At 48.0% G+C, this 22,239-nt stretch overlaps 1 protein-coding gene across 1 annotated transcript; it reads right to left on the bottom strand.

Moving 5' to 3' along the window:
* Positions 1-2,591: 2,591 nt before the first annotated feature.
* Positions 2,592-20,830, bottom strand: C2H20orf27 (chromosome 2 C20orf27 homolog). Its single transcript, XM_040419394.1, has 6 exons — positions 20,715-20,830; positions 13,561-13,642; positions 10,553-10,692; positions 9,118-9,256; positions 3,700-3,822; positions 2,592-3,036 (listed from the first exon to the last, which is right to left on the bottom strand). The coding sequence occupies exons 2-6, from the start codon at positions 13,577-13,579 to the stop codon at positions 2,936-2,938; spliced, it is 522 nt and encodes a 173-aa protein (XP_040275328.1). The 5' UTR covers positions 13,580-13,642; positions 20,715-20,830; the 3' UTR covers positions 2,592-2,935.
* Positions 20,831-22,239: the final 1,409 nt, after the last annotated feature.

Below are 22,239 nucleotides of genomic sequence, written 5' to 3'. Positions count from 1 at the left end.
CATTGCAGTCAGCATGGCTCCAGATACCTGGAACAACCTACCAGGACCTTATGGAGTCACTCCAGGCTCGTCTAGCGGCTGTCTGTGCAGTACACGGTGGTTACTCTGGATATTAGCTGCTGGGAAGAATAATGGGACATGACTGTGTGTGTCCCTGGGTATCAGTGCAATCTACTTACCCTAGAAGTGTGCAGAATTACATCATGTCACATCCCATGACAAGCAGAGCCCATCCTGTACAGACCCCGTCTCATGCACACCTGGGGTGGCAGTGATCTGTAAACCTATGGTCATCTGCCTGCGGAGTAAGGAAGGTTCTGGCAGGGCTCTACCTCGATTATTTTCCCAGTGCACTGTGGTCAGATACTATGTAAGGGACACCAATGGCCGGACTGACCCTATGAACATATAATGGATCGGTCATGGTTTTGTGCTGCTTTATTCTTCCCATCAAATCTGATCAAACTGCAGAAAGAGGTTATACGGTCCCATGTGTGGCCCTGGAATTTATGAAGGGGCCCTGTGTTGGTGCTGGTTATTCTTCTACTGATATCCTGCGGTCTACAGGCCGCCATTAACAGCAGCTCAGAAACGAATTCCCCATAGATAGAGTGGAATGTCCGTACTGGATGATGGGTGACCGCCGGCAGTAATTCAGCCCTTACTTAAGGCTGTGCCGCTCGTTACAGTAAGTGGGGATCGCTCAGCCGCCATGAATATTTTAGTAGTATCGACACCACCGTCTACGAGAGGAACTAAATGCAGGTTCTGGCAAGAAAATCATGAAAGCAGCGAACACTGACTCCAGCAGCAGATCTGGTTTCTGTGCATCAGGAGCTGAAATCTCAAGATACAGGAGGTCATCTGGGAAAAAGAAGCAAAAAAAAATAATAAAGCGTGACCTTGTGTAACTTCTACTCCAGTTACTTCTAGAGCTGCGTTCACATCTACTGTTAGCACAGGAAAAACTACACCTCCCAGAATACAAAGCTTCTGCCAGCAGAAGTGTGAGTGCAGCTCTGCAGTGTCTGGACTATGACAGGAGCTGTAGTTCCAGGGCAGCAGAGCTGTGGCTCAGTCCTGATGGATTCATTATGTAGAAAACAGCAGCAAGAAAAAAAAGTGTTGGCAGGTTTACTGTGATGTCATGACAATATCACGACAGAGATCGATGCCAGCGACAGAGGCGGAACCATGACTACTCATTACATAGAAGGACGGCTATTCTACATGACCCCTCGTCGGCTACCTCCCAAAAGATCAACACACCCATCTCCTGAAATCCTCTGCGCTGCTGGGAGGACCCTGCTCCTTCCACTATGTAACTCTCAGCCTGTGACCTCCGCACACTCCTCTCCTGAAATCCTCTGTGCTGCTGGAAAGGATTCTTTCCTGTAAGAGCAGTGAGACCATGGATCTCTTTGCCAGTGGAGACTGTGATGATGACCTCACTGAGGACAGAGAAGGGTCCGGGAACTTTCCAGCAGGTTCATGTCTCTGTTCACACTGGCAGAGGGTTTTACAGGTTGTGAGGTTGTTTCCACCTCCTTTCTAGAGGGCGTCAAACCTAAATATAGAGGGTTGCTCCAAGTACGGGCAATGCTGAAGCACAGATGACCTTTCCCCCTCAATCTTCGTCAAGGTCACGTCTTCTAAGAGGTTGCGATATCCTGCGCAGTGCGCGCTCCGGCTGCAGACTCTAGTCAGACTAGATCGGAACATCAGGTGCTGTGAAACTACAACTCCCAGCATGCATACCTGCTCAGCTGACCTTGCTGTGAATCTGACATGGGACTATATCTATATCAGCGTGGGGTCCCGGGGGGTCCTTTCTCCACCTACTTCTGTTTTTAGACCTGTAAAAGGCGGTGTCCATGACGTAGTCCACGTCTGCTGCCTGTCGACGGCTGACAGGTTTATTATTAGATTGTTTCCAGCCGCTGATAATGGAGGTAAATACGGAGCCGGGCGGGGATGACGCATAGAGCATTCCTGGAACAATCACTCCCATCTCTACAGAAAACTCATCTCCATACAGAAGGCGCGGCCGTAATGTGAGCTGCGTGTTCCCATCCGCAGGATAGACGGTGGAGCCTCCGCTGCGATGGGAGAACAGGTCGCGCTCGCTCGCTTATAAATTAATGGCGACAACTCGTTCACTTTTGACTAGAGACGAGTGAATCAGTTCGTACGAATCAAATGTGTTCAGTAATAAGCTTCGTAGAGCGACGAGGGGGGGCAGCTCCTGCTCGACAGACTGGCCCTGGACATCTGGCGCCGTGCTGTTACACTTCAAGGTGTGGCCCGACGTAAGCAGCGCATGCACAGTCGTGCAGGAGGTCTGGGGCGGGTCTGTTGAGCAGCAGCAGCAGGGCCTCCCCCTCGCTGCTCAAGGAGGCCCATTTCTGAACAAATTCAATTCGTACAAGTCAATGTGCTCGTCTACGTCTGCTATCCGTCCTGGTGTGGAGCCACATCACCATCTTACCGGGCCGTTATCTGCGCTCTGAGGCGGACGGCGAAGTGGATTCTGAAATAAGTAAATTGCAGCGGACCCCACGGTCTACGTTTTCATAAATGTCAGGTGGAAATCACGTAAAAATAAATATTTTTATTTTTTGATGTATCACCACATGCCGGTCCAGCCCCCGACTCACGTCCTCGTACCTGAGGGACTGGCGGCAGCTATCAATGCACAGCAGGACGCGACGACGGCGGCGGCTCTCTGGGAGCTGGCTATATAAGAGGTACTGACGAAGGTAAAGACACAATGACACAAAGCCACGGGGGTTCAGGGGCTCCATCCGCTATGTACCCTCCGCCGAGCAGAGGGCACCAGTCCCCTCCTCCGAGACTCCCCCCGATCCCTACAATCTTCATGGCTATAGGTTTGAGCGGCACAAAGAGGGCGACTGTTCATAATCCACCAGCGACGTCAGTCAAAGCCGTGCCAGTCACTCTGTTCAGAGTCGTACTCCGGCTCAGCCCCGATGCACCGCACTCCATCCAGCAGCATCGGGGTGCCGTGATGGCGGTCTGCAACGAGAGGACACATGATGGGTGAACACAAATGCCTCCAGTCAAGACACATCCACCTGAATGATCAGCAAGCAGCAGCCCTCCTGAGAGTATAGCACTACAACTACCAGCATGCAGTTTGCTACAATGGAGGCCCCCTTTTTCTTACAGAGTCCATGTCATACTCCCCCCCCAGCTCTATAATCTACAGTCTGTAATAGAAATCAGACGGCTCCGCATGAAGAAGCTACAGAGTGCTCCCAGTCTGACTGACTCCTATCTGAAGGTCATCTCAAGGAGAAATCACACGACGGCCAATACAAGCGTCGGCCCAAAGGGCACCGCAGCCGATGCACTGCTGATAATGGAGGTAAATACGGAGCCGGGCGGTGCCCTTTGGGCCGACGCTTGTATTGGCCGTCGTGTGATTTCTCCTTGAGATGACCTTCAGATAGGAGTCAGTGGGGACCGTGTGCTAATGATGTGCCCTCACTGAGCCCCGGGGTACCACCACATGCAGATTAGTCGCCGACTTCACCCTGCAAACAGGGAAATCCGGGTGGAGGTCAATTTACACTGCAGATTATTTGCTAAAATGTCATCTACTTTGCCTGTCTGCAGTGTAATCGCCCTGTGTGAACACAGTAGCCTCATGCATGCCAGCGAGCAGCACCCTCTTACCCAGGACCCGCGCCTGGACCACCACTTTGACGAGAGTCTTATGGTTGGTCTCACTGGCCAGCATCATCTCTTCCTTTAAGACGCCTTCTTTATGAGCCGTGTATTCACATTTAATGCAGTGTCCTGCGGAGAAAGAACAGAATCATGAATGGCGTGGATCGGAGGGATGAGACAAGGGTGATGGGTAACCTGGGTGCAGTCATAAAGGGCGAGCATCGCTCACGTCCAATCCGGTAGCTTTTGGGCTGCGTTCACACGTGCCGTTTTTGAAGCCATTGTCAGGAGAGCACTGTAGAGCGGGTACAGGAAGAGCCTCCTCCAGTTCTAGTTTCATACACTGCGTCAAAAAGGCGAGTGTGAAGGCAGCCTTACCGGTCGCACTCCTCATCCAGGAGACCCGGCAGGGTCAGTCCAGATAAGACTGGGGTATGTTTGCACACCTGGTTAAATAAATGCAGCAAAATCTGCAACAGAATCGAAAACTGCAACAAGAAATTAAGATCTCTATCGTCTGCAGAGGCAGAAACCTCTCCGAGGGCAGCCGAGCTGGAGATCTACAGTCTTTATCCAGCGGATACCATGTATATTGGGCACCCAGCGTCAGGTAGGTTCCTATGAGTCTGCCCCGGGTGGCGGGCTGTCAGAGCGCTGCTCCTTTAAGCAGCAGATATCTTGGTATTTCACGCTCCCCGTCTATCCGCCCATGGCTGGCATTCGGGAAATCAGCCTCATTCATGTGCTGATAACACAATCTGCAGAGGGAACACAGCGTGCCCGTCTACAGAGGATGGCCGATCCACAGGGAGAGGACCAAAATAACTAGCGAGCAGCAGAGGAGGCGCTATAAGATGGCCTCCACGAGAAGAAAACTTATAAAATGTTAACAAATGAAGAAAGGTAAAGCATTTCTTGATAATGTTTTTTTGTTTTGTTTTTTATTCTCCCTATTTCCCCCCCTAAAAAATGATAAACATTAATGAAAATGACAACTTGTCCCAATACGGCCCTAAAAACACAGCGACACAAATGCAAAACCTCCTGCGGGCCCTAATGTTAAGGGTTAAGCCTCCGCTCTATAGGTATTGTATGTCGGCTCGCTGCCCTCCCTCATTAGTCATCTAGATGAATCTGCTGAGGAAGCCCCTGGGAACAGACGCTCCTCACTAATTAAATCTCTTAATTGGCAACAGCGAGGATAGCCCAGAATCAACAGACAAGTCTCATTCCATAAAGTTCCTGCGCGCGGCTTCTCGCGCCGGAAAACAGCAGCGTAATCCAGGACTGGCACCGTGTAGGACACTGGACAAACCTCATGTACGCTCCCTGCGGACTGAAGTCCACGACAGGTCAATTCTTTCCGATTTTTGGTGCAGATTTTGTCCTTTTCAATGGAAGACAAGTTCTGCGGCAAAACCGGATTTGATGAAGAAGAAGCACGTGCAGATTTCGAAACGCACAAGGAAATTTGTGTGCAATTTCTGCAAGTCTACATGCAATCCACAACATGTGCAGGTGGCCTAAGGGCCCCCAGACCATGTGTTCTTGGGACTGTGGGGGTCCCAGCACCTGCACAGCCATACAGACTTATATATATATTCTGGATTACTCTAGAACTTGGAATTGTCAACAGACCTACCTGTCCGTCAAGGCTCCACGCTCTCCCTGGTCCCACAAGCCCACGTCCTTGGAGTAACCTTAGATTTTGGCCTGTCCTTCAAACCACACATCCAAGCCCTTTCCATCCTGTTGCCTACAGAGCAAAAATTATATCTTGGATCCGCACGTTCCAGAGCCAGGAGTCTCTGCCGATCCCTTCACTGGCTCCCCGTTGCCCACAGAATCCAGTACAAAACACCATGACACACAAAGCAGTCCACAAGCTGTCCCCTCATCTCCCGAGTCTTCAATCCTCACAACACTCAACACTTCTTCCTCTACTCTCCTCTTATCTGCTCTTCCCATAATCTCCTCCAGGATTTCTCCCGCGCTGCCCCCGTCCGTACTCTGGAATTCTATACCCCAACAGGTCAGACTCTCACCTACAGTGGAAACCATCAGGAGGAACCTAAAAAACCTACCTCTTCAGACAACCCTACAACCTGCTGCCTCTATACCACAATAGGACCAGTTTCTACCCAAGTCTTCCCCATCCCTTGTAGAGGGTAAGGCCTCGCAGGCAGGACCCGCTCTCCTTCTGTAACAGTTTCTACGATGTGCATTGTACTTGTTTTTGTCTTATGTATACACCTTTCCATACGTACAGCATCCTGGAATAAATGGTGGTTTATAGTGAATGTACAACTAGGTTTAAGCGAATTGGGTTCGAACTGCTCTCCAAACCAGTTTAGAATATGCACTCTGGGCCGCAGTAAAATGTATGGGCCCCGCTGAGGCCTTGTTCTTCTCGCCACAAGTAACAAGAGACTTGCTTGGTTGTGTGACTCATTAACGAAGCAGAGGTCGGCTTTGGAATTTGAAACCATAATGTATGCGCAGAACCGATCTGTAAGGTCACAGGAACGAGACTAAGCAAGTCTCTCGTCACTTGTGGCTCAGCGGGGCCCATACATTACTGCGGCACGAAGCGCACATTCTAAACAAAGTCTCCAAAGAAATCTGGTTGGATACAGCAGTCTGAACCCGATTCGCTCATGCCTATGTCGTAATATTCTACACTCTGACATGTCTGCCTGTGGAGCTGCAGGTTCAGAGCTCAGGGGGCGTTCCCTGTGAGCAGCTCCCTGGTCTCCTCTCATGGTTATAACCTATATTTCTATGCAGTAAGCTCCTCCTCTCCAACATGTCTGCCTGTGGAGCTGCAGGTTCAGAGCTCAGGGGGCATTCCCTGTGAGCAGCTCCCTGGTCTCCTCTCATGGTTATAACCTATATTTCTATGCAGTAAGCTCCTCCTCTCCAACATGTCTGCTTGTGGAGCTGCAGGTTCAGAGCTCAGGGAGCGTTCCCTGTGAGCAGCTCCCTGGTCTCCTCTCATGGTTATAACCTATATTTCTATGCAGTAAGCTCCTCCTCTCCGACATGTCTGCCTGTGGAGCTGCAGGTTCAGAGCTCAGGGAGCGTTCTCCATGAAGCAGCTCCCTGGTCTCCTCTCATGGTTATAACCTATATTTCTATGCAGTAAGCTCCTCCTCTCCGACATGTCTGCCTGAGGAGCTGCAGGTTCAGAGCTCAGGGAGCGTTCCCTGTGAGCAGCTCCCTGGTCTCCTCTCATGGTTATAACCTATATTTCTATGCAGTAAGCTCCTCCTCTCAGACATGTCTGCCTGTGGAGCTGCAGGTTCAGAGCTCAGGGAGCGTTCCCTGTGAGCAGCTCCCTGGTCTCCTCTCATGGTTATAACCTATATTTCTATGCAGTAACCTCCTCCTCTCCGACATGTCTGCCTGTGGAGCTGCAGGTTCAGAGCTCAGGGGGCGTTCTCCATGAAGCAGCTACCTGGTCTCCTCTAATGGTTATAACGTATATTTCTATGCAGTAACCTCCTTCTCTCCGACATGTCTGCCTGTGGAGCTGCAGGTTCAGAGCTCAGGCGGTGTTCCCTGTGAGCAGCGTCCTACCCCCTCACGCATTGCTCCAGCTGCTATTTGTGTCTGCTCTCTCACAAGGCAGAAGCTGTATATGTGACCACCACGGACCAGCTGTGGTCACATGGGCCTGCGCACAGTATAATGTGCAACTATGAGACACTAAGATCTGCTTAGGCGCTGCAGACATTAAACGGGGGAAGTCATTAATCAAGATAATAGTCAGTAGCTTGTAATTTGGGTACAAATAAGTACAATTCATTGATACACCCCACCACCATCCTCCATCGGAGCCCTCGCCATAGGCTGTACAGGAGAAGTCCTCTATAATCTGCAGGTCTGAACAGTGAGCAGCCAGGAAGGGAGCCTCCAGTATGTTCCTCCGCACCAATACACAGTATGTTTACTTCCCGAGCACTAATGGTTTTATAATGCGGGAGGCGGCGGCGGAGACTGCTCGTATTAATCATCCGGATATTCAGCAATTACCTGTTTACTCATTAAAGACAAGTGGCTTCTGCGCGGCTCCCACAATCTGTAGAGCAAAGACCGATAAATTGTGTACAGTGCAGGCGGGACATTATAACCCCCGGGGCCCAATGCATCAGGATTAATCCATGTCCTCCAGAGCTGCGCTCGATGGCTCAGGAGATTAAACAAGATCTGGACCCCAGCAGCCATTTGATGGCCCCTTACAGTTACTTAAAGGGGTTCTCCGGTAATTAAGAAAATGAAAATACTTAAATATTACTTTATATTACTTATATTTCCAAATACCTTTCATTAGTTATAATAGCTCCTTTTGTCAGGAGCAATCATCAGGGGAAACAAAATGGCCGCTGTCCTATTAGTACACACAAAACCTGTCCTAATCACACAGGAGGACATGTTACTTCTCAACACTGAGGTAAAGAGCTGCCTCGTCCTCCTCTCTACTGGTCAGGGATTATGGTCGTGAATACAGATAAGAACTTCAGTTCAGAGGAGACATGAAGTACAGAGAGGACGGACAGGACGAACTGTGGCAATGGAGACTCCATGTAAGAGCTGCTGCTGATTACCCCCACCCTCCTCATCATCATTTCCATTCCCACAGAGCAGAGAGGATGAGGCAGCTCTTTAGCTCAGTGTTGTGAAGTAACTTGTCCTTCATGTGTGATTAGGACAGGTTCGGTGTGTATCAATAGGACGGCAGCCATTTTATTTCTCCTAGTGATTGCTCCATAGACAAAACGAGCCATTATAACTAACGAAAAATGGGAATATATTTATTAGAAAGTAACATTTAAGTATTTTCATTTTCTTAATCCCCGGAGGACCCCTTTAAGCAATATTTGCACTTTTCCTTCAATACACCATCACGCCATGGATTCAACTCGGCCTTCGTCCAGCAGCACCAGCAAGGCTTAAAGGGGATGTCTGGTGGGCTAAAGCTTTGGAAAGGGCGTAAAATTAAAGGGGTTGCGGCAGATCAGACACTGCTGGCATATCTCTACAATATGACACCAATGTCGGACAGGAACAGGTCGCGGCTTTGGGACCTGCGAAGCAGAGCCCACCGCGCATGCGCAGGAAGCTCTCCATTCACTTCTTTCGGAGTGCTGGAGATTATCGGAACTCTCCTAGAAGTGATTGGAGCGTGGCCGGCGTTTGCGTGGTGGGGGGCTCTACTTCACTTTGGGGGCCCAATTCTGTAAATGGGAGCAGGTGTTAGAGAAAGGACCTGCACCTAACAGTGGTGGTACAACTCCAATGTCTGAGAGGAGACAACCCATTGGCAGCCTCAAAGATGCCCCCCCCCCCCCCCTTAAGATTTGGGTAAGGGGTCTACAGTGGAGCACATGGTAAGTGCCGCTCATAGCCGGACGGTGGACTTACCTTCAGGCGCGGCTGTGATGTTCGTCACTCTGAGGTTCAGGTTTGGAAAAGGAACGGCACAAATATTCCTCCCAAGTCGCTGCAGCGCGGGGAGTGTGAAAGAGATCTCATACTTGTGCAGGATCTTCAGAAAGCCGACCTGACAGAGGAAGAGAGACAGGACATGAGGGAAGCTCCGACCCCCAAAAGGTCCTGGGTACCCTAGTGCCTCAGCGACCATAGGGAGTATCAGCAGGTGGACGCAGAGCGCTAACCCGCCTGCCCGGGGACCCCCCATAGTTTGCACACCTGCCAGGGGCCCAGACAGCTCGCCCGCCAGAGCACCCAGTGGTGCTTTACGGTTTGTGAACCCTTCAGAATATTCTAGATTTCTGCATAAATTTGACCTAAAACTACAAAGCCCTTAAAAGATAAAGAACCAAAATCAAACGAGTCCAAAATATCAGAGGCGGTCACTTATTGATTGAGGAAAATGTCCCAAGGTCTAAAAGGAAGGCGTCCGGACATCTGTCCGCGAGCTGAAGATATGGCAGAGTCACAGTCAAGATAGAAAAGACACGGAGAGACGTTCACGGAGGAAACCGCCAACATACCAGAGCCGAGGCGGTTTTATAGGGAGGAACAGGCTAAAACTCCTCCACGCCAATGTGCAGGACTAATCAACAAGGAGGTCCCGCCCCATACCGAAAGCAAGGGTTCACATACTATCGCATTAGTTTCCTCAATAAATGATCAAATCTTATATTTTTGACTCCTTTTGCTTGATTTGATTCTGTATCTACTTTTCGGAAAATCTGATGCAGCATTAGGGCAAATTTAAGCAGAAATGTGAAGGGTTCACAGACTTTCCAGCACCACTGACCTCACTGCAAAGAATCCCCCTTTAAAGGGTCGCACCACAAAAAAAAAAATTACATTTTAAAACCAGCCCCTGGATCTGAACACTTTTGTAATTGAATGTAATTAAAAGTTTAGCATAGCCGCTGAGTTATTCAATAAAATGCATCTGTATAGCGCCACCTGCTGGTTGTTCTTTTCCATATTACCCTGTCTACCTCACTGAGGTGGTCGCACGTGCCCAGTTTAAATCTTCAACTGCTTGTGTTAGAAGGCAGTCATCCCGAGACCGCCGTCCACAGGAGACAAGTGGCAGACAGCACCGACGAGCCACACGTCCCCACAAAGACCACACCGACCCCACGTCACAGGCAGAGAGGCAGTCATCCCGAGACCGCCGTCCACAGGAGACAAGCGGCAGACAGCACCGACGAGCCACACGTCCCCACAAAGACCACACCGACCCCACGTCACAGGCCGAGGAATGACAGATATGTGCACGATGGAGAGATGAACATCATGACATAGAAAGTCTCACACACCAAGAGGCACACAGAGGGTTAACAGCTTGCCGGCGCTCCCTCCCTCCGGCTCGTACCTTCACCAAGTAATGGCCATCTTCTTCCTGAGAGACCATCACCACCGAGTCATGCAGCTTCTCTTCAAAGTGCACATGACCGGGAGCGCCCTCCTCAGACAAGCCCGCAAAGCGCACGCCCGACACTTTCTGCTTTACACCTAAAGAAAGAAAGAAGGATTAACCCTATGCAGTCCAAATCCCAAAGTGCCACAACACAGCCAGAAAATACCCGCTATATCATATCCTCACATAGGAGCAGTATTATAGTAGTTATATTCTTGTACATAGGAGCAGTATTATAGTAGTTATATTCTTGTAGATAGGAGCAGTATTATAGTAGTTATATTCTTGTACATAGGAGCAGTATTATAGTAGTTATATTCTTGTACATAGGAGCATTATAGTAGTTATATTCTTGTACATAGGAGGCAGTATTATAGTAGTTATATTCTTGTACATAGGAGCATTATAGTAGTTATATTCCTGTACATAGGAGGCAGTATTATAGTAGTTATATTCTTGTACATAGGAGGCAGTATTATAGTAGTTATATTCTTGTACATAGGAGCATTATAGTAGTTATATTCTTGTACATAGGAGGCAGTATTATAGTAGTTATATTCTTGTACATAGGAGGCAGTATTATAGTAGTTATATTCTTGTACATAGGAGCAGTATTATAGTAGTTCTATTCTTGTACATAGGAGCAGTATTATAGTAGTTCTATTCTTGTACATAGGAGCAGAATTATAGTAGTTATATTCTTGTACATAGGAGGCAGTATTATAGTAGTTATATTCTTGTACATAGGAGCAGTATTATAGTAGTTATATTCTTGTACATAGGAGCAGTATTATAGTAGTTATATTCTTGTACATAGGAGGCAGTATTATAGTAGTTATATTCTTGTACATAGGAGGCAGTATTATAGTAGTTATATTCTTGTACATAGGAGCAGTATTATAGTAGATATATTCTTGTACATAGGAGCAGTATTATAGTAGTTATATTCTTGTACATAGGAGCAGTATTATAGTAGTTATATTCTTGTACATAGGAGGCAGTATTATAGTAGTTATATTCTTGTATATAGGAGGCAGTATTATAGTAGTTATATCCTTGTACATAGGAGCAGTATTATAGTAGTTATATTCTTGTACATAGGAGGCAGTATTATAGTAGTTATATTCTTGTACATAGGAGCAGTATTATAGTAGTTATATTCTTGTACATAGGAGCAGTATTATAGTAGTTATATTCTTGTACATAGGAGCAGTATTATAGTAGTTATATTCTTGTACATAGGAGCAGTATTATAGTAGTTATATTCTTGTACATAGGAGGCAGTATTATAGTAGTTATATTCTTGTACATAGGAGCAGTATTATAGTAGTTATATTCTTGTACATAGGAGCAGTATTATAGTAGTTATATTCTTGTACATAGGAGCAGTATTATAGTAGTTATATTCTTGTACATAGGAGGCAGTATTATAGTAGTTATATTCTTGTACATAGGAGGCAGTATTATAGTAGTTATATTCTTGTACATAGGAGGCAGTATTATAGTAGTTATATTCTTGTACATAGGAGCAGTATTATAGTAGATATATTCTTGTACATAGGAGCAGTATTATAGTAGTTATATTCTTGTACATAAGAGCAGTATTATATTAGTTATATTCTTGTACATAGGAGCAGTATTATAGTAGATATATTCTTGTACATAGGAGCAGTATTATAGTAGTTATATTCTTGTACATAGGAGGCAGTATTATAGTAGTTATATTCTTGTACATAGGAGCAGTATTATAGTAGTTATATTCTTGTACATAGGAGCAGTATTATAGTAGTTATATTCTTGTACATAGGAGCAGTATTATAGTAGTTATATTCTTGTACATAGGAGGCAGTATTATAGTAGTTATATTCTTGTACATAGGAGCAGTATTATAGTAGTTATATTCTTGTACATAGGAGCAGTATTATAGTAGTTATATTCTTGTACATAGGAGCAGTATTATAGTAGTTATATTCTTGTACATAGGAGGCAGTATTATAGTAGTTATATTCTTGTACATAGGAGGCAGTATTATAGTAGTTATATTCTTGTACATAGGAGGCAGTATTATAGTAGTTATATTCTTGTACATAGGAGCAGTATTATAGTAGATATATTCTTGTACATAGGAGCAGTATTATAGTAGTTATATTCTTGTACATAGGAGCAGTATTATAGTAGTTATATTCTTGTACATAGGAGCAGTATTATAGTAGTTATATTCTTGTACATAGGAGCAGTATTATAGTAGTTATATTCTTGTACATAGTAGTATTATAGTAGTTATATTCTTGTACATAGTAGTATTATAGTAGTTATATTCTTGTACATAGGAGGCAGTATTACAGCATTCACACTGGTGAATGTCAAATATTCAGCTTGTTGGGAGAACGTCCAATGCACTGGATGTGACAAGCAGAAATGTGCACAGAACAGTTGTCTTATCCTGTCCCCGCTGTTCATACAGTACATTACTTGGCGGTATGGAGTTTTCGGGGCGAAGAGAGTAACATACCATCCTGAGGCATGACGGTGTAGACGATTAGTACTGTACACAAGGATTCCTGAACAGCACGGGCTCTAATTAACTTTGGAGCCACGCTTTTCAGTAATATGGCCGCCAGCAGTCTGAGCCGTGACACAATGAGCAGAGGGTCACTGATGGGATTGCCTTCTGGGGGTTTGTCCGTTCACACATGACAGCGGCTGCTGAATGAGGTTACTGAGTGACCCCACTGATGGAGATCACACACCAAGCCCATATGAACGAGGTCAATACAGCCCAGGGACAGCGCAGAGCACCAGGGCACATGTCGATCATATGTAATTAATGTGTAATTAGCAGAAACGGCTTCACAAGTCTCTGCCCAGGGTGAGTAATGGGGGTGGCAGTGGCATCATGGGGTTAACTGACTGATATTTAGAATAGGTGGGTCTATAATATAAGGGGTAGGGCGAGCACTTACCTTTCTTAGCTGCAGCCATCTATTGTACCAGCAACAACCTTCCCGTCAGAAATCGGAGTCCATTCTTGACAAGCGCCAGTACCTGTCCAACACAGAGCACACGGTCAGCAGAGGCGTACACAGAGGACATAGTGTCACCTATGGGGTACGACTATCAACATTTCACATCAGACCATGTCCTTGTCCCGGTTAGCACCCTAATATTTCCACCTGGCAGGTGACCTACTTCTAGGGGTAATCCACGCACGCAGGCCAGGAGCCGGAGGGGAGGAGCCGGAGGGGAGGATCCGCGCGCACACACGGACCCGGGGGAAAGATATTCGCGCGCACACACACACGGACCCGGGGAGGGGTGGGGGGAGAGACATCCGCGCGCGCACACACACAAGGACCCGGGGTGGTGGGGGCGGGAGACATCCACGCACACAAGGACCCGGGGGGGGGGGGGGGGCAGGGAAGACATCCGCGCGCGCGCACACACACACACACTCCCCCACTACCTGCAACTCCCTTCAGGTCAGGGTACACACGTGGACATGTGCCGCCTCATCGGTGAGGTGTCCCCAAGGTGTGACCCTGGACTGATATACCGCTTTGGGACAGGTCACCGATGAGGCGGCACATGTCCCGCTGATGCCAGTTATTGACTGCAGCAGAGCACGTGAGCCTGTCCGGAAATAAACAGACCAGGGATCAGAAGATACCCGAATGGAGTCAGGAAGACGGAAAGGCAGAGAAGATGAAGAGGATTTCTTCATTAGACACTACACAGACAGATAAGGGGAGCCATACAACTTAAACAGGTTATAACCAGTTGAAGCAGGGACCACCCAGAATGAGGTCTCGGAGGATTTCTTCAATTAACGGATCACTGTTAGGCTATGCAGACCGGCTTCTCGAGGAGAAGAATCCACTAAATGGTTGATGTAAGATCACTATGGGTTGGAGGTCTCATCACTCCCAAACTTCAACCTATGTCTTCTGCTGAACCCCTATATACACTGCACCCCTTTGATCTAGACAATGAGGAGAACTCAAGGAGTTACGGACACTGTACACAGTCGGCATCTCCTTGGGGGTGCAAGGAAATATCTCAAAAGGATTTCTTCCATTCCAGGAGCTTAGAAGCCTCGGAGCTCAACAATCCCCCTATTTAAATACTCCATTATCTCACGCGACACATGACGGGCTCAGAAGGAGCTCCGCGCGGCTTTTCTACCATTGTTGCACTAAGACATGCAAATTGTATGACAATCCTTTGAAATCACATTAAAGCTGCTCTGGACGCAGATGAAGGTTCCTCACGGAGACAGAGTCAGGAGCAGGTGTTCATTCCAGACTTGCAGATCTCCAGTCTATAGCCAACACATCTAGAACATTCTATGTTCTCGAAACGTATGGACATGGCGTGACCAGTGGCCATCGATGCTTTATACAACCATCTGAGGAGATCACATCCAGCATATAACAGTCATAAGATCAGAGACTTATTTTACCTCCAATTACATTGTCCCCTCAGTCTTCACAGCAAACGCTACGTGACAAGACAGTACAGACTGGGTGTGAGATCACGCTTTCACACTGCCAGAGGCAAGGTAGTCACATCTGAGAGAGAGAGCTGTGACTCCTCATCACCCGCATCCCAAACCTTGCACAAGCCAGACTGGAGAGGACGTAGAAAGGTCCAGGGGTAGGAGATGTTCACACCTCACCACTTCATTATCTGCAAGTCAGTCTAAAATAGAGGGAGCCAGAAGGTGCAAAGACCATCGAACCGTCCACCTTCTGTCTACCGGGACACAAACGCTACATAGCAGATGAAACAATGAATGTCCAAAAAATAAAAAGCCCTAAAGGAGGAGGTGAAGAAGGTGTGGAAGTTCCAGAAACAGCATAGCATAGTCCATTTGGCTGGTCCCAGGAGATGGGAAGGCCCCTTTAAGGAGGACGTGTGGCCCATAAACATACTCTGAAAGGAGGAATTACAAAGGATCTCAAGAATGACCGTTCAAAGCCTTCCAGATAAGAGTAAATGGGTGCCATAGTTCTCCTTGTGATGGGCAGTTCTTGGTTGGGCACCAAATCCTCAGAGCTCTTCTAATGTTACAGCCGGGTGGTTGAGGGATCAGACATACTGCAGAAATGTTCTTTAGGCAGCAGTGCAGGCACAAAACGTACTTTCATGCTCAGCAAAACGTGTAGATTGCGACAGACCATTCCCACTTCTGCATGGTTAGAACAGTCCAGCAATATGGAGGTCAGCTACCCAGGAGGCCACAGGATAAAAGTCTTCAACCTGGACACAGTCCTGGACCGTGGCATCCATCCAAACCCAAGAGCCACACCTGCCCTTGTCTTCACCTCACTCAGAAACCAGTAGATAGAGATTTACTGGATTTACTGGTTGATCCAGAGTAGATGACAACTGTCTTGTCTTTCATGGTCAGTCTGTGAAGACTAAAGTTCTTGACCCGAACAGAAGATAAAATGACTACTTGACAAGCTCAGACTCTGGGACCCATCGATCGGGTGACAATCTGTTTGGCACAAAAACTACATCCAACCACTCTGAATTTTCACAAATCTGTCTCATAGTTTGTCTTTCGTGACACATAAAAAGGGCAAACGATCAGTGGTTGTAATTAGTCGTTGGGGATGACCAAGCTCATGTGTATGGCAGCTTTTGGCCAACCACAAGGAGTCACTCGGGGCCTTCTTTAGGTCTCTTGTCAAACTGACAGTGCTTTGGCTCACATCGGCATTTCTCATTTCCTTTGCAAGAGCAGAATGAAGATAACCACCATGCTGTCACACGATGGCCACCAACAGCGCTTGACTAAGCCCCCTACAGTAACGTGGTCCACAGGTTTTATATCATGAGGTCTGTCATAACACAGGATCGGTGATGGAGGTTTCCAACACGGATATAAGCCTAGCCCCACATGCCCTGTGCTTCAAATATGTCAGCTCTGCACCCCTAAAATAAGCAAAAATATCACAAGTGCAGCCTGTGACCTAAACATGGCATCTTCTCGTCTGTGTGCAGACACATGGTAGATCTCAGCAACGTCTTCCACATGTCTATCTACATCAGGAGCAGAGAAACCTTCTGGGGCTTATCAGCCGCAATCACCGAGGCTGATGGAAAGATTTATCTGACGAAGGCAGCAGCTTCCCGAGGAATAATCCTGCACCGCTGTGACCCCACATCTAAGAGGGTCAGTAAGTCTCAGAGCAGACGTCGCCTGAGCAGTCCTGACTCCACCAGCTTCGACTGCCGCTGTGACCTGCTGAGGTATTCCTAGCATGGTGAGCAAACCACAGCTCCATCAGCAGCCCAGTGACATTGCAGATCACCAACTCAACACCAGACCCTCACAGCAGAAAACCGCAACCATGCCAAAGACGAGACCGTGATCTGTAGGACCTGAGCTCAGGAGACTGATGACTGCTCCAGATATCCAGGGCAACTTTCCTCAATAGACGCGATGCTGACATTTCTCTAACGAGTCTGTTAACCCTACTGACTACAACAAATCTAACGCGTGTGAATATACTTCCTCTTGGACATAGGAGCAGTATTATAGTAGTTATATCCTTGTACATAGGAACACTATTATAGTAGTTATATTCTTGTACATAGGAGGCAGTATTATAGTAGTTATATTCTTGTACATAGGAGGCAGTATTATAGTAGTTATATCCTTGTACATAGGAACACTATTATAGTAGTTATATTCTTGTACATAGAAGGCAGTATTATAGTAGTTATATTCTTGTACATAGAAGCAGTATTATAGTAGTTATAGTCTTGTACATAGGAGCAGTATTATAGTAGTTATATTCTTGTACATAGGAGGCAGTATTATAGTAGTTATATTCTTGTACATAGGAACACTATTATAGTAGTTATATTCTTGTACATAGAAGGCAGTATTATAGTAGTTATATTCTTGTACATAGGAACAGTATTATAGTAGTTATATTCTTGTACATAGGAGCAGTATTATAGTAGTTATATTCTTGTACATAGGAGGCAGTATTATAAATACAAACTGAAAAGAATGGCGTGGTATTAAACAAGCAGGAAGTGCTCAAACCCACATGCAGTTGTGTATATACACTCACCTAAAGAATTATTAGTGTCCCCATACTAATACGGTGTTGGACCCCCTTTTGCCTTCAGAACTGCCTTAATTCTACGTGGCATTGATTCCACAAGGTGCTGATAGCATTCTTTAGAAATGTTGGCCCATATTGATAGGATAGCATCTTGCAGTTGATGGAGATTTGAGGGATGCACATCCAGGGCACGAAGCTCCCGTTCCACCACATCCCAAAGATGCTCTATTGGGTTGAGATCTGGTGACTGTGGGGCCATTTTAGTCCAGTGAACTCATTGTCATGTTCAAGAAACCAATGTGAAATGATTCGAGCTTTGTGACATGGTGCATTATCCTGCTGGAAGCAGCCATCAGAGGATGGATACATGTTCTCATTCTGTTTACACCAAATTCAGACTCTACCATTTGAGGGTCTCAACAGAAATCGAGACTCATCAGACCAGGCAACATTTTTCCAGTCTTCAACAGTCCAATTTTGGTGAGCTCGTGCAGATTGTAGCCTCTTTTCCCTATTTGTAGTGGAGATGAGTGGTCCCCGGTGGGGTCTTCTGCTGTTGTAGCCCATCCGCCTCAAGGTTGTGCGTGTTGTGGCTTCACAAATGCTTTGCTGCAGACCTCGGTTGTAACGAGTGGTTATTTCAGCCAACATTGCTCTTCTATCAGCTTGAATCAGTCGGCCCATTCTCCTCGGACCTCTAGCATCCACAAGGCATTTTCGCCCACAGGACGGCCGCATACTGGATGTTTTTCCCTTTTCACACCATTCTTTGTAAACCCTAGAAATGGTTGTGCGTGAAAATCCCAGTAACTGAGCAGATTGTGAAATACTCAGACCGGTCCGTCTGGCACCAACAACCATGCCATGCTCAAAATTGCTTAAATCACCTTTCTTTCCCATTCTGACATTCAGTTTGGAGTTCAGGAGATTGTCTTGACCAGGACCACCCCCCTAAATGCATCGAAGCAACTGCCATGTGATTGGTTGACTAGATAATTGCATTAATGAGAAATAGAACAGGTGTTCCTAATAATTCTTTAGGTGAGTATATATAGGGGAGCAGATCCTGCACTTGTGGCCCGTTGCTAATGCCGATCCCCAGCAAAAATGCATACAATGGAGAATGCCCGCAGCGAACCACAATAGACATCCTACACAAGATAGCAATTATGTGGATGTGATAATCAATATAACAAAATAATAGCACAGACAGGTGCGCTCTGCGGTCTTACTAAACCCTCAAACTGATTTTAAAATTGAGAGATTAGCCAACATATCCTACGGTGGAGGACATGTCTGAGCCCGAGCACCGCGCCAAGGTTTCTCAAGTAGCTCGGGGACCTGACACTCTTAACACCTGTCTAAGGGCTCGGCTACACGGCAATCTTAGTCAGGTGTCACATCAAGTATCGCAGCGTAGTTTCTATGGCTGCCCTGCTATACTGTGATACTCGGGCACGACACCTGTCACATGACCACCATGTAGTCCAATCAGATCTCTACGCTAGGTGGTCAGAAGATGATAAATGGTAAATAGAAGGTAAATGACGTTGGTCAGATATGTGATGTACATGGAGAGAGGGGCGGATACAGACGGGCATGTACTCCCCCCCCCCCCCCCCCCCATACCGCAACGTCCTGTAGAGTACGCCCTAGTAAAGTATAGCCATATACCAGTCCTAGATATAACCTCCCTATATAACACGCCTGTGTCCTTCGCACTATATCAGCTACACGGTTATTTTGGGTGCACCATGTGGCGCACGCCCAAGTGTCGCACTGCAGCCATAGAAATCACTGGTGGCGCACTCATTTCTACGCTGCGACCCCCATCACCTCTATGGCTGCTACACTACAATCTCTACCGCACCCAAAAATCACCAGGTAGCCCAATTTTTACACCCCGATATTGGACAGCGACCCCACCCCCGATAAGAACTCCTCAGGACCAGGACACGGACACAGACCGCCATCAGATGTAGTATTACTGCCCTGCATATCACACCCTCACACAGGACCCACCCCATAGAGTAACCCCAGGGGCCACCCCGCCCCATCATACACCCCATAGAGTAACCCCAGGGGCCACCCCGACCCATCATACACCCCATAGAGTAACCCCAGGGGCCACCCCGCCCCATCATACACCCCATAGAGTAACCCCAGGGGCCACCCCGCCCCATCATACACCCCATAGAGTAACCCCAGGGGCCACCCCCCATCCTACACCTCATATAGTAACTCCAGGGGCCACCCCGCCCCATCATACACCCCATAGAGTAACCCCAGGGGCCACCCCCCATCCTACACCCCATATAGTAACTCCAGGGGCCACCCCGCCCCATCATACACCCCATCTAGTAACCCCAGGGGTCCCTATCATACACCCCATAGAGTAACCCCGGGGGTCCCCATCATACACCCCATAGAGTAACCCCAGGGGTCCCCATCATACACCCCATAGAGTAAACCCAGGGGCCACCCCCCATATAGTAACCCCAGGGCTACACCCTCACACAGGACCCACCCCATAGAGTAACCCCGGGGGCCCCTCTCATCATACACCCCATATAGTAACCCCAGGGGTCCCCATCATACACCCCATATAGTAACTCCAGGGGCCACCCCGCCCCATCATACACCCCATCTAGTAACCCCAGGGGTCCCCATCATACACCCCATATAGTAACCCCGGGGGCCCCTCTCATCATACACCGCATATAGTAACCCCAGGGGCCCCTCTCATCATACACCCCATATAGTAACCCCAGGGGCCCCTCTCATCATATACCCCATATAGTAACCCCGGGGGCCCCTCATCATACACCCATATAGTAACCCCAGGGGCCCCTCATACACCCCTCCCCACTATGTAGATGATATAGTTCCTCCACAGAAAACACATTACACTAGTGATAAGCATTAGGAGGCTCCGGGGCACACACACCACGGCAGCCGCCGCTTCCCGCTCTCTCCCCGGAAACAAGGATCCCCCAGGGGCAGTGACCGGGCGGCTGCCGCCATGTTCTCACCTATGACAGGGGGGTAAATACGGAACAGACGACCCCAGCAGCGCAGCTCTCCCCTCTCCGCCCGTCTCCAGTCCCGGGCACAGACTGAACCTGTGCTGCTCCCTCTCCACAGTGACCCCGCCTCCCAGACTCCGCCCACTACGTCCTCATTGGCCGCCGCGAATGCGCGGCATCTCACTCACTTCATCAAGCGTCATTGGTCAGGGTAAGCCACGCCTTCTTCATAATTCTGCCCTATAGATTGGTGAGTGACGTCATGTCCGCCATTCAATGGTAGCAGGTGGTTGGCAAAAAGCTGTAGACTAGTCTGCCTGCGGCCTAGTGTGACTGACAGCAGCCCTGAGCCTGGCTGTAATACACTGGGGGGGGGGTCTGCTATATACAGGGGGGGTCTGGTATATACTGGGCCGGTGACTGACAGCAGCCCTGAGCCTGGCTGTAATACACTGGGGGGGTCTGGTATATACTGGGCCTAGTGTGACTGACAGCAGCCCTGAGCCTGGCTGTAATATACTGGGGGGGTCTGGTATATACTGGGGGGGTCTGGTATATACAGGGGGGGTCTGGTATATACTGGGCCTAGTGTGACTGACAGCAGCCCTGAGCCTGGCTGTAATATACTGGGGGGGTCTGGTATATACCGGGCTCAGGTCGCTTTCTTATTCCTCACTATTCACATCATCTGTAGTTTTTATTTAATGAATTTTCAGGACACTTATCCTAAGTGATAGAAAAAGGTGCAGTCAGCGTCCTAAATACTGGCCACGGTGTGGGGGGGGCGTGGGCTATCATACTGTGGCTTCCAATAATATTGGTGCCCCCATTAGTGCCCCCCAGGAAGAATAATGCCCCCATTATTAGTGCCCCCAGTAATAGTAATTGCCCCATTAATGCCCCCCAGGTAGAATAATGCCCCCATTAGTGCCCCCCAGTAAGAATAAAGCCCCCATTAGTGCCCCCCCAATAAAAATAATGCCCCCATTAGTACCCCCAGTAAGAATAATGCCCCCGTTAGTGCCACCTTCTGCCAAAGAAAGAATCCCTCCTCCATTTGCTCGCGCTGCTGACTGGAAGCTCAGGACCCGCACTCCGGCGTGATGACGCCTCACAGGTCCTGTCCTCCAGTCAGCAGCGCAAATGGAGGAGGGGAGTGATTTTTAACATTGTCGGTAGAAAAAAATTACCGGCATCGGCAGGACCACTAAATAGAGATACCGGCCGGGTGGCAACCCTATAAATGAACAAAGAGGGACACATCGTGCGGTGTGCCACGGGAATATTTTTCTGCACTAGGCCACGCCTCTAGCTCCGCCTAAAACATAACCATGCACCTAATCCCAACCAGTCCTCTTCATGCCCCCAAACAGTATTTATGCCCAGCTGTGCCCCCAGTAATATGCCCAGCTGTGCCCCCAGTAATATGCCCAGTTATGTGCCCCCAGTAGTATGTCCAGTTATGTGCCCCCAGTAATGTGCCCAGCTGTGCCCCCAGTTATGTGCCCCCAGTAGTATGTCCAGTTATGTG

This window comes from Bufo bufo, chromosome 2 (assembly GCF_905171765.1).
Source record: "Bufo bufo chromosome 2, aBufBuf1.1, whole genome shotgun sequence".
NCBI classification, from domain to species: Eukaryota; Metazoa; Chordata; class Amphibia; order Anura; family Bufonidae; genus Bufo; species Bufo bufo.
Note: the sequence above shows the minus strand (reverse complement) of the source record. Positions and strands in the feature narration are given on the sequence as shown.